This window comes from Chenopodium album, chromosome 19, assembly GCF_948465745.1.
Source record: "Chenopodium album chromosome 19, dcCheAlbu1.1, whole genome shotgun sequence".
Taxonomy (NCBI): domain Eukaryota; kingdom Viridiplantae; phylum Streptophyta; class Magnoliopsida; order Caryophyllales; family Amaranthaceae; genus Chenopodium; species Chenopodium album.
Genome location: NC_137852.1, coordinates 11,565,956 through 11,577,373, shown reverse-complemented (window position 1 = coordinate 11,577,373; position 11,418 = coordinate 11,565,956). Strand labels below are relative to the sequence as shown.

At 34.9% G+C, this 11,418-nt stretch overlaps 2 protein-coding genes across 2 annotated transcripts; one reads left to right on the top strand and one right to left on the bottom strand.

Moving 5' to 3' along the window:
- Window positions 1-2,018: 2,018 nt before the first annotated feature.
- Window positions 2,019-3,782, bottom strand: LOC145595817 (F-box/FBD/LRR-repeat protein At5g22660-like). Its single transcript, XM_081652244.1, has one exon. It carries the CDS (start codon window positions 3,732-3,734, stop codon window positions 2,205-2,207), a length of 1,530 nt encoding a protein of 509 aa, XP_081508370.1. The 5' UTR covers window positions 3,735-3,782; the 3' UTR covers window positions 2,019-2,204.
- Window positions 3,783-5,320: 1,538 nt separating this feature from the next.
- LOC145596003 (uncharacterized) lies at window positions 5,321-11,106 on the top strand. Its single transcript, XM_081652429.1, has 4 exons — window positions 5,321-7,406; window positions 8,435-8,688; window positions 9,850-10,059; window positions 10,450-11,106. The coding sequence occupies exons 1-4, from the start codon at window positions 6,020-6,022 to the stop codon at window positions 10,573-10,575; spliced, it is 1,977 nt and encodes a 658-aa protein (XP_081508555.1). The 5' UTR covers window positions 5,321-6,019; the 3' UTR covers window positions 10,576-11,106.
- Window positions 11,107-11,418: the final 312 nt, after the last annotated feature.

Genomic DNA, 11,418 nt, shown 5'->3' with positions numbered 1-11,418 from the left:
GATTAATGTAATCCAAAGTTGCACTTATATGGTAACATTGTCATGTAATAATATCAACATAATATAAAGCATACAACTAACAAATGGATGTTGCTAATAATAGTCAAATATGTTGCTCTGTTAGTTGCCTCTGTATGTAAGTACACAATACATGGATTATCTTGCCATACCTGACTATTGATAGCCTCATGTATATCATGACAAGTACACAACAGTATACTAAGCTCAGACTGTTTACTAAGTTAGCTTCCAACTTAGATGAGATCAAAACTGTTATCCAAGTATAATTTTCCTAGTGTTCGCTACTTGTGTAAATTTATAAGTTGAACCGTTGAATTCCATAGTGGCTCGATAACACTTACACGGGAAACATTGTTAAGCCCAAACAAAATTATATGCATACATGAAAGAAAGAAAGAAAAATAAAAAAGGAATTTAGAAGCCAATACCTGGAAGCCCCGTACTTGAAATCTTGCATTTGGGATACAAAAAGTTGCATACATCAAGTCTATTGACCCACTTACATCCGTCACTTAAGGCATTACCTGATGCCGCGACAGACCTACCTGAGACCACAAAACCTCACAAGCAGAGGATCTCCTTGAAAGCTTGAGCAATGACCTACAGAATCAACATTTTCATCCACTGTGCATTTGTTTCGAGTTCATCATTGGAAAAATCCCAGACAATCATAAAGACATCTAACTGATCCTAGCTAAGCTTTTTAAAACAATTGCATTACTCATAGTGTACGCTAGTAGTGTGAGACTGAGATTATCGCCAATTCCCTTAAGTCCTTTAAAAACTATTGTCTTAACTCTCAAGCTTACTTATCAAGCAATCTGGTACAAGATCAGGTGCCCACCAATTTCTCTGCTCAATAGTTGTATCAGGAAAATCATGAGGTCCATTAACAGGTCCAATCAAAGCTACGGACTTGTAAATGGAGAAACCAGAGCAGTTGGGTAGTTCAAGAAACATACCCGTCTTAAATACAGAAATCCCAGCACAGAACCTCCCTAGTAAATACTTTTCTTCTTTATAATTGGATATAAGCCAGTGATGTTCACAATCTTCACATCATACTTATGGTTATTTGTCAAGGTTTCAGAGTCTGAGAATGGCACAGATGACTGAGACTACGGTTATTCCTAATTTTGTAATAATGTGCTTAGCAAAGCTTAATATTAGAATAACTAAACATTTTTCTGAAGATGTGCTGTATATACCTAACTTCTTCACCTGCAATTTAGTTTCCACAAGAAAGTAGACTGAACGTTTTTCTAAAGATGTGCTGTATCATGGTCATATTTGATTCACAGTACCTTCTTTTAATACTACTATCTACTCACAATTCTACATTGTATTTAACATATACTCATAGAAAAATAGAAAATAAGTAAAAACAAGGCAAGTATCACTTCCCATTGTTCCCAATTAGATGACTAGGGTAGTGCAATAATCTGAGTGTGACTGTATAAGCACAAAGAGATGCTGCCTAACTTTAGCATTCTAAACAGAAAGGGAATATACAGGATTACTAAACTCCCATCACCCATAAATACAGCTTCTGCACTGTCCATGTTATAAAAAAAAAAAAAAAAAAATCCCCACCCCAACTTTTCTTAGTAATCTTTACTCCATATAATATGTCAAATATCTATACAGATAAATATGTACCTAGCAGTTTCTTACTTTGATCTTCTGCCTTACTGTTCTATTTAGTATTTACAAATAGATCACTAGTTGCAAAGAAACCTGTTCTCATAAATCAGCCATACATGTTAATATATGGGGAAATGATAGTCATAAATTAGCTTAGAACAACTTTCGAATTTAAGCTTCTTAATCTATCGATACACAAGTGAGCTTTTGGAAAATTTCATTACATTTATAGATGTGCTTCAGAGTTCATACTACACACACTAAGGCATAACCATATATAGAGAAGTAAAGTAGTAAACGATCTTGAATATATCATATAAACCTTATAGAAAAGAGTAAAATACATTGCAAGGCTACGATACCTTGATACACATCCAAAATTACTTATCGCATTTCTAGAAACATTGTTATGCCTAAACCAAAACTACACGTAATTATACATAAACCAAAAATCAATTAGAACTTAGTAGTAAATAGTCATACCTGCAAGTCTGCAACCCATCAGCTAGAAAGTTGCATTGGAAAACAAGTTGCATCTTTCAGGTATATTCACCCAAATTCATTCGACATGTAAGGAATTTGCCTTGTACGGCATTACCTGATGCTGTGACTGACCTACCAGAAACCACAACCTCACATGTCGAGGAGCTCCTTGGAAGGTTTAACAATGACCTACAAAACTGACATTCCTTCCAGACTGCATACGCCTTTTCACGTTCATTTTCAACATATGCCCCATCCACTGTACAAATATGTACAAGAAGCTTTTCCAAAACAATTGCATTACTCAGAATGTATGCCAGAGGCCCGAGTTCATCATCAATGCCCTTTAGTCCCGTTATTAGTATAGTCTTTAGCTTAGTTACTAAACAATCTGGAACTGAATCCGGTGCACACCAACTCCTTTTCTCCATTTTATCATCATTTAATTGTAAGCAGACTTCAAGATGCTCTAAGTTGGGAAAACAATTTAAGGAAATCAGCAAATCCTTAAGGCAATTTGTTTCAAGATAGGTTAAATTTGAGAAGATTGGCAGATTCACATAACTAACATATCTTAAAATATTGGTCCAACTCTCTAGCTTCAGCACAAGTTTGCTAACACTAGATAATCCTCCAACAAACTTGGTCATCTCGCGAATATATTTTTTTCGTAGTCCAGATAATGAGCCGTAATCCTGCTCATCCTCCTCTTGACCTTCTAATTCCAGAAAATACCCGTCAACACTCTTCAATCCAATACACGCTTTAACTAATGTAGATGGATTCGGGAGAAAGTAATAAATTGAACTCCAATCATTAATTTTAAGGTCTTCCAATTTGGGTGCATCAATATATACTCTAGTGTCCCGAGTACTGTCTAGCATTCTTATAGACAATGACTTCAAATTAGAAGCAATTATATTCACAACATGACTATATATATCTAGATTGAACACTAAATCCAAATGTTCCAAAAGTGAGGAAGAATTGATTAAAGTCTCCAAACAAAGAGGGACATCATCAAGCTGGTCTAACGAAAGCTTCTTCAAATTAGGAAGATTAACACAAAAATCATCAATATTCGGCAGTTCAAGCAAACCCAGTAATGTCAAAGTTACCAAAGATTGAGAATTGAACAGAAAAGCTGGTAATGAAAAGGAAACATCATACCCTGAATTTACACTGATATTTTCCACATTTCGGCTGCAAACTTCGCGGAACCATGAATCTGATTCTGATACACAAATTGCAGGAGAAGTAACCACAATTTCTGGTTCTTTGAGAGTAACACCAAAGTGGTGGAGTTTCCGACAAGTAAGCTGGCGTAGGATGTATCTGATTGTTGCGGTGGAATCTGGTCGATTGTAAACTTTGAGATCAACGCGGGTGACGCCAGTCCAGAGGTGGTGCCAACGGTGGGATAAGACGGAGGTAGCGGCGGCTAAATCGAGTAAAAGGCGAGAAAGAATGTCGGTGAGAATGGCGTCTGGAAGTGAACTCAGCCTGTCTTCTTCTTCTTCTTCTTCCTCATTTGCTCTTCTGGGTCGTTTTCTGGTATAGTATTTCATGATTTTGAATTTCTCCATCAATCCCTCTCTTCACTCTTCAGTCTTCACTCTCGCTCTCTCTGTATTGTTTTGTTTTTTAGGTGTAGGGGTTTACAGAAGAAGGCAAAAGATTAGGGGAATAGGGGTGTAACTGTGTAAGAGTTTGGTCCGAATCACACCAAACGTCCAAACCGTATTTTAGCGATTCGGTTTGGTTTACGGTTAAACTTTAACTTTGGTTTATAAAAATTTAATTGCAAGTTATTTTATTTTCTACCACATAATTTTAAGTTGTCCAGTTAAACTATTAACATAAAAAAAATTACAATAATAAATCAAAGGAATGTAAAACCATAAATCAAATCACATCAAATTGTGTTAATGCGGTTTGGTTTGGTTTGGTTTGACATGAAATATGGTTTTGTTTGGTTTGAAAAAATGTCAAACTGTATCTTTATGGTTTGATTTCCAGGCCGCACCAAATGCAGTCTATGTTCACCCCTAGCAAAGAAATGAAGCAAGTCCAGTCAATATCTTGATTGACCAAAAAATGTCCAAATAAATGGAAACGTAAAAGAAAAAAAAGGTGTCAACAGTCCGTTTTTCTACAACACGGTGCATTCTTTTGGTTGGTGGTAGTTTCTACAACTTCCCTTTTGATTTTTTATTTTTTTTATTTTTGCAAGTTTCAGTTTTCTTCACTCAGCCCATCTCGGTTTTTTCAGTTAATTTGGCAATTCCTGGTCTATACGAGTAATAAAGTTCCAGTTAGTTTCTCTTGGTTTTTCCGACTTCAAAGTCAATGGTGTTATGCAATTAGTGATCTTTTCATCACAACTCCATACCTTAGTTGTCCATGGGTTTGTTTAGACATGGTGCCTCAACTAAGGGCCTGTTCATATTTATTGAACCGAGGAACTGAACTGAACTGATTGGAGCTGAACTGAACTGAACTGAAATGAATATTTTATGAGAGAGGGAAATTAGGAGCTGAACTGAACTGAACTGAACTGATATTAAGTAAATGTGAACAGGCCCTAAGGTTCATTAATAAGGTTTTCTTTTCATGTTTGTGTGTTGATAGCAGCCCTTAAGATTGTAATTTGATCTTCGTTCAATAAACTTCTTGTTAGAAAAAAAATAAATAATACAAATCTTTATTGTAAAATTATTAAGGTCAAATCAGAAAAATATTCAAACACATATCAAACCGGTTGATTCTTGTTTGATTTTGTTAAAGATATTTTCATTACAGTCAATTGTTAATTGTGAATGTCGTATGACTTTTATTAATGAAATATAGTATTCTTTAAAAATTCAAAACATATCAAACATTAACCTCACCAAAACTGTAAAATTAATGTTTAGGACTTAGGGTTTGTTTGGCCAAACTTCTGAAAAAACAACTTCTGTTTCCCAGAAGTAGTTTTCCAGAAACTATTTCTATAGAAACACTTGTAAGAAATAAATTTGTTAGGCCCATCAAAAATTAGAAGTGATTCTTAAATTGAGAAACTATTTTACCTTGTTTACTTGAAATAAGGAGATTTGGTCTGATTTTTAACAAGATCTAATCTGAATTTTTATTATCTGATGTGGTATGATCTAATTTAATAATTTGACTAAACTTTAACCGCATTTTAATACTAATTTGTAAAAAAAAATATTATCAAAAATGAATTTTGTTAGATTTGTTTTATTATAAACTTTTCAAATATGTAATTTTCGTGTTTGTAATAGGGCAATATTCAGGGGCTAACTCAAAATTACTGAATTGAAAACCCCAATTTGGGGATAAGCCCATTCAAATAATGCAATTTCCTATGCATCTTTCTCCCTCCTCTCCTTCCCTCTCTTTCTCACTCTACTTGTGCTGTGGTCTTCTGAAGTAGACGATGCTGCCGAGTTCACCTTTGCTTCCAAATTCACTACCCTGGTATCGAATATAAGCTATTGTTGCTGAGAAATTTCCACGGATTTCCATCTCTTTCAGTTCTGTATGTTGTTATTTTGGCCTAATTTAATTGCTAATTTTTATGAAAAAAGAGGAATTTACTGTCTTTAACATTTGGGAATTTTAGGTTGATGATTTGCTGTTTTGGGTATTTTTTTTTTTTTTTTTTTTTTTTTTTTTTAATAATGGGGGATTAGGGTTCTTCAATTTTGTTTGATTGAGTTACAATCGGCAATTTAATGAAAGTAGCAATATAGTAGTATTCAGTTGCTCGCTGGTTGTTTAATTTGATTGATTATTGAGAATTATATTGGACTTTTCATTGAAATAGAAGGATAAGATTGATAAAGTTGAATTTTAAGTGGGAAAAATGGTGGCATTGGCGAGTTTGCCTTATCCCTTTGCCACCTTTGTCTCATACAAGGCTCACAAATCACCTAGACAAACGATAATTCAATGCTCGATTCGTGTACCCTCTTCGTCTTTGAGGCGTGCTAAGAGGAAAAACTACTTGCGCCCTAAGATCCTTAAAACCCTTACTAAACCCTACAATATTCCTTTGGATGATCATATAGAAGCTCCCATTCAGCCAATTGAACCAAATGTTGAGGTTCCTTTGGATTCCACTAAGGAACAATTGGGTTCTAGCTTTGTCGAAGAATCAGAGAATGAATCTGGTTTGAGTCAACTAGAAGTTGTTAGGGATTCAGAGGCTCGAAGTTTGGTGGGTTATGGTGGAATTTCAGGCAGTTCCATTGTTAAGATTGTTGGTTCATTTGTGGGTTTATTTGTTTTACAGACGGTTGTTGCTGTTTGGGTAATGGGTTCTAATAAGTCTGATGAGAATAATGGGAATTTGGTAGTTGGGGATAGGAAAAAGGAGCTTGGGCTGGGGATGCGAGAAGGAGAAGTGGGAATTAATGGGAATACTTTTCTGAAGGATTGGGCTGGTTTGGACGTGAATGAGTCAGAAATGGAAGCAAAGATTTCTGAAATTAGAAAGATGGCGTGGGAGGTAAGAGAGGCTGAAAAGAGGAAGAAAGTAGAGAATGGAGAAGCAGATTTAAATGATGTGAGTGATGATGAGGATGATATTGAGGATTTTGAGAGTAAAGATTCTAAGATCAATAGTGGTATTGTGAAGGAAGTTGATGTACGGTTAAGTAAGTTGAAGAAAAAATATCCAGCACCTTCGCTGAATGTAAATTTTTTAAATAAATCAGAGGGGTCTGGGAAGGAGGAGAAAAATAAGGCTTTGGATGGTAAAGAAGAAGATAGTATGTTATTGTTTAAGATGAAGCATAAATTTAGAAGTCATTTGACTAAACCTGAAGAGAAACCTAAAGGATTTCAAAATATTGATGGTGTAAGAGAGAAACATAGTAGTGGAAATGATGAAAAACCAGTTGAGGGAACGGGAAGTGGTAATGATAATAGTCAGATAATAGATGTTATTGAGGAAACTATTCCTGAAAACTGCAATAATGGTATGGATAAAGAAGGGAAGATACCGGTACCTCAAAGTTCTGCACAATTGAAAGGCCCTGGGAAAGGGTTTGGAAGCAATGGTGCAAGAAAGAAGTTGGACAAGGGAATCAATTGCTCAACTTCCTCGGGAAGCAATAACACAGCAAAAAAAGCAAGCAAGGGAAGCAATGAGGGTGCCAAACCAGGAAATGGTTCATCTGCCTTGGGAAGCAACAGGACAGCAAAAACGTTGAGCAAAGAAATAAATGAGGTTGCCAAACCTGTAAAAGGTAATCTGGTGTTTCATGAGCTGTCAACTAATATATATTCTAGCCTTCTTATGTTTGTCAAATATGATTGCCGAGTTTCTTTCTTTCAGATTAGTAGTATTGCTTTTTTCTTTTTTATTCCTTTTATATTTGAAAATGGCTCTTAAGTTGTTACCTTTGTATAGGAGCTTAATATCATGACTTGACAAATGTTTTTGGATAGTGCAACATATATGATATATGAAAGCTTCGATTCTAGTGGTAGGACCTAGGTCCATCAATAGGTGTGAAGAATAAAAGAAAATGATTTTATTTTGATAAGGCTTTTGTTGCCATAGAGTTATAGTGTAGATTTTGTTACCTGAGTTTTTGGGAGTTATATTGGTACTCTTTATTCATCACAAGTTGTTGTCATAGAGGCATAGTGTGGATTTGTTGATTACTCATTTGAGTAAATAACAAATAGTTACCTAAGTTCATTGCTTATTTTACAAATAACCCAACAAAGCCCACCATATTGGATACAGTTTTCCTTGATAATTATGTAGTTTTTCTTTTCTTACAAACTGGGCTGAATAATTTCGTGGGAATAAAAACTTTTAGCATGAAGATAGCTATACACTAAAGAGTAGACTTGATGGAGGTGGCTGAGAAAGATTTGAAACTAAGAAATGTAAGGCTGTGTTGCTTATCCTAATATGAATAATAGAAGAATTTAGATAAAGTTGTGCTTCATACAATGGTAAGAAATATATAATGTATTTGTAGCCATCTATTTAAAGGAAATTTGAAAGCTCAACCTATAAGACGTTCTGAAAAAGCTATGGTGTGATTATAAACTTCAAGAAGGAAATCTTGAGGATGGCTATTCTTTCATGCCTCTTTGCACATTCTTATATGGTTCTATTGCTTTCAAGGCATTCAAGTCATCTAATTGCTGTTGCTAGAAGTGCTGGCATATAGTTTACACTAATCGGATTCACTAAGTCTTAACTTTGCAGTTGTAAAAAATTATTTGTACATCTTTCAGTTATTTGTTAAATATTTAGGTCTTGTCCAGGACTCTAGTGATGGAAACAGTTTGGACAAGGGATCCGGAGGCAAAGTGTCCAGCACTGTTGCAACTGAAGGTAAAAAGAAGATGACTGATCCTGCTGCCTCAATAACATCCGAGTCACCTACGATGCCACGAAGAAATGGTCAATCCAATTCTAACAAACTAGAAAGCAAACTACCCCGGAGCATTGATAAGGATGACCTAGAGAATGTTGATCCTTGGTGGTCAAAACTTCCATATGTTCTTGTGAGTAGATAACTCTGTCCAACCTTTGTTGCTCATTTTTTCATACTGTTTGTTTCAAGCTTAATCATGTTCTTTCATCAAGGAATATATATAAATATTTATGTTAATCAGTCCTAAATGGAAGTATCTAGTCAATTAACTTATGGATCTTGCAAGCTGAATTTTTTACTACAAATTAGTATTTTGCGTTTACTGGTGTGAAGCAGACAATTCTATGTAGAAATATTACATGCTCATGTTGTGACGTCTTGCCTACTATTATTACTGATTACTGGAAAGGGAAATAGTTGAGGCAGATGGACTATGGGAGGCTTTTCTAATGTTTTTGCAAGTATTTTGGAGTATTGATGGTTGAGCTAGGACATGGATCTGTATTTTTATTCATGCTTTGATTAAGCATTCCATTTTCGCTAAACCTCTTAACAAAGAAATTGGCACTCGTGCTTGTAAATAATTGTCATCATGATATATAGTTTGAATAACATTTTAATTTGGACAGAGATTGTATATCCTTCAATACAGAACAATTTTTTTTTTTGTTGGACTTATTGAATTTTGTTGGATGTTAAATTTTCTTTCTTATTGGAATCATCCCCACCCCCTAAAGTCCTCTGTTATAAGCTGCTATGCTCTTGAATTTACTCTAGCATATGCGTTCTATGTCCCATGTTGAACTTTGAACTGAATGCCTTATTTGCGTAGTCTTTATCCCAGTCTTGACTATTGTAATAGCAGCTTGGATTGTTGTAGATTGTGATTTACGGGAAAATGATGCAAAGTATTATCTAAAATTCTAAATAAGCAATAGTAGTTATTTAAAATGTGTTGCTTCCATAATCTTCAATCCACAGCTTTAATATGGTATGAATGTAGTATTAAACAGTACATTTTTGTAAATTATCTTAATTTTTTGCTGTCAGAAATCTCAGAATAGCTTTGAAATTTAATTAAAGTGTATTTTGTGCTCCTCTGAAATATGAATCTCTACTTCAACTCACTTGCTTTTGTGGATTTGTGATAGCATTTGCCAACTGTTCATCTTTTAAACTGGGAAACCTGTATCAAATCTTTATAGCTCTTATCTGTCATTTTCCCTCCCAATTTACTATACAGAACTTTTAAAATACCCATATTTGTCCTGACGAAAAACACTTTTTCTAGGTCATTTTGATGCAAAATGGTATAGGTGACGAAGCACAGCGGGGATTCTATAACATAAGGATCTACACCGATGCAGAGAATCAGTCTTACTCATCTTACACTGTTGCTTTTGAAGATCGCAATGATGCTAAGAACTTCAGTTATCTTCTGGAATCAGCTTTTGAGGATCTACCTGATGCTGCTGTAGATATTGCTCCTATTTCAACAAAGGTAAAACTCAAAATATGCTGTATCTTCTTTTTTATTTTGTCAGGGAAACAGTAGTAGTATCTCGAGGTTGCTATCCATATCCTGAAAAATTTATCTGATATACTTCCTCCGTCCCTAAATAATAGGCCAAATTTCTATCCTACCCGTTTCCAAATTAAACAACTATAATGTGTGATTTTCCAGCATTATTGATACCTTTAACAAAAAACTTGGAAGACTATTAGAATGATGGAGATGTAAACTACTAAGGATAATAGTGATGTATAATTTATAGGAATGAAAGCAATACCTTATCACAACAAATTTTTTTCTGCATAGCTGTGCATAAACCTTTATATCACTGGTAGGCAAGGCATATTGAACTGTCCATATATTCATAACATGATACAGGAATTCAAAGAAATGGCAGAAACTCTTGACAACAAAGTATTTGTTCTAAGGAAGGGAAAACTAAAGCTTTATGCTGGTCAGCCACTTGCTGATGTTGAGGCTGCTCTGAGGTCATTGGTGAGATGAGCATCAACAGTTTGTGCGACTGTCACGTACTTAGTTCACAGGAATGATACATTGATTGCATCAGAATCAGCATCTCGTATGGTTCTGCATTGACCAATTTGCTAGGGATGGCCTTGCATACGTCTTACAAATACTGGGTACTTTGAAGGTCGCATGGATTTAGTGTTGTTGCTATACTCCATCGCAGCAAAAGAATTTTCTTTCAGGCACCCATCTCTTTTTTGGCTTAAATGGACTTGGATGTCCTTACTGTAATACTGTTGCTAGAATTAATAGTTGAAAATGGCAAAAGTTTTGTAGGTGAAGGTATTTGCTGTTTGTTTGATGAAATTAACTAATTTGATGGTAAGTGATGGTCTATTGAAGCTGGGATGGTCTTTGAGCCCCTTTTAGAATTAGTGAAAATAGTCCTGTAATTTAGGGAGTAACAGTTTCCTGAAACAACTCTTTCAAAATTCCCTAATTTTCTCATTTTTTATAAAGATGTAATATTCATCTCTCTGATCTAATGAATCCATGCTAACAATGTCTTTACTATTCAGAACATCTAATTCCTACGTTTAAAAAATGTGGGGGAAAAAAAAAATATTTTTTATATGCTGTTTATATTTCAGAATGAATTGTACACAACAGAGAGGTTCAGCTAATGTTGAATTTAATGTGGTATTAATTGTGTTTTGTGTCACAACCAGTTGAAAAAGTGTAGCACTCATTCTATGAATGTGCTTTCTCTTTGGAAGTTTGGGGCGACAATTTGAGGCTGCTGCAGTATAAAGAAGCGGCTAAGATTTTGAATCTGAACTTAAGAGCAGCTAAATAGAGCAGTAAGGCTAGTGACAGAGA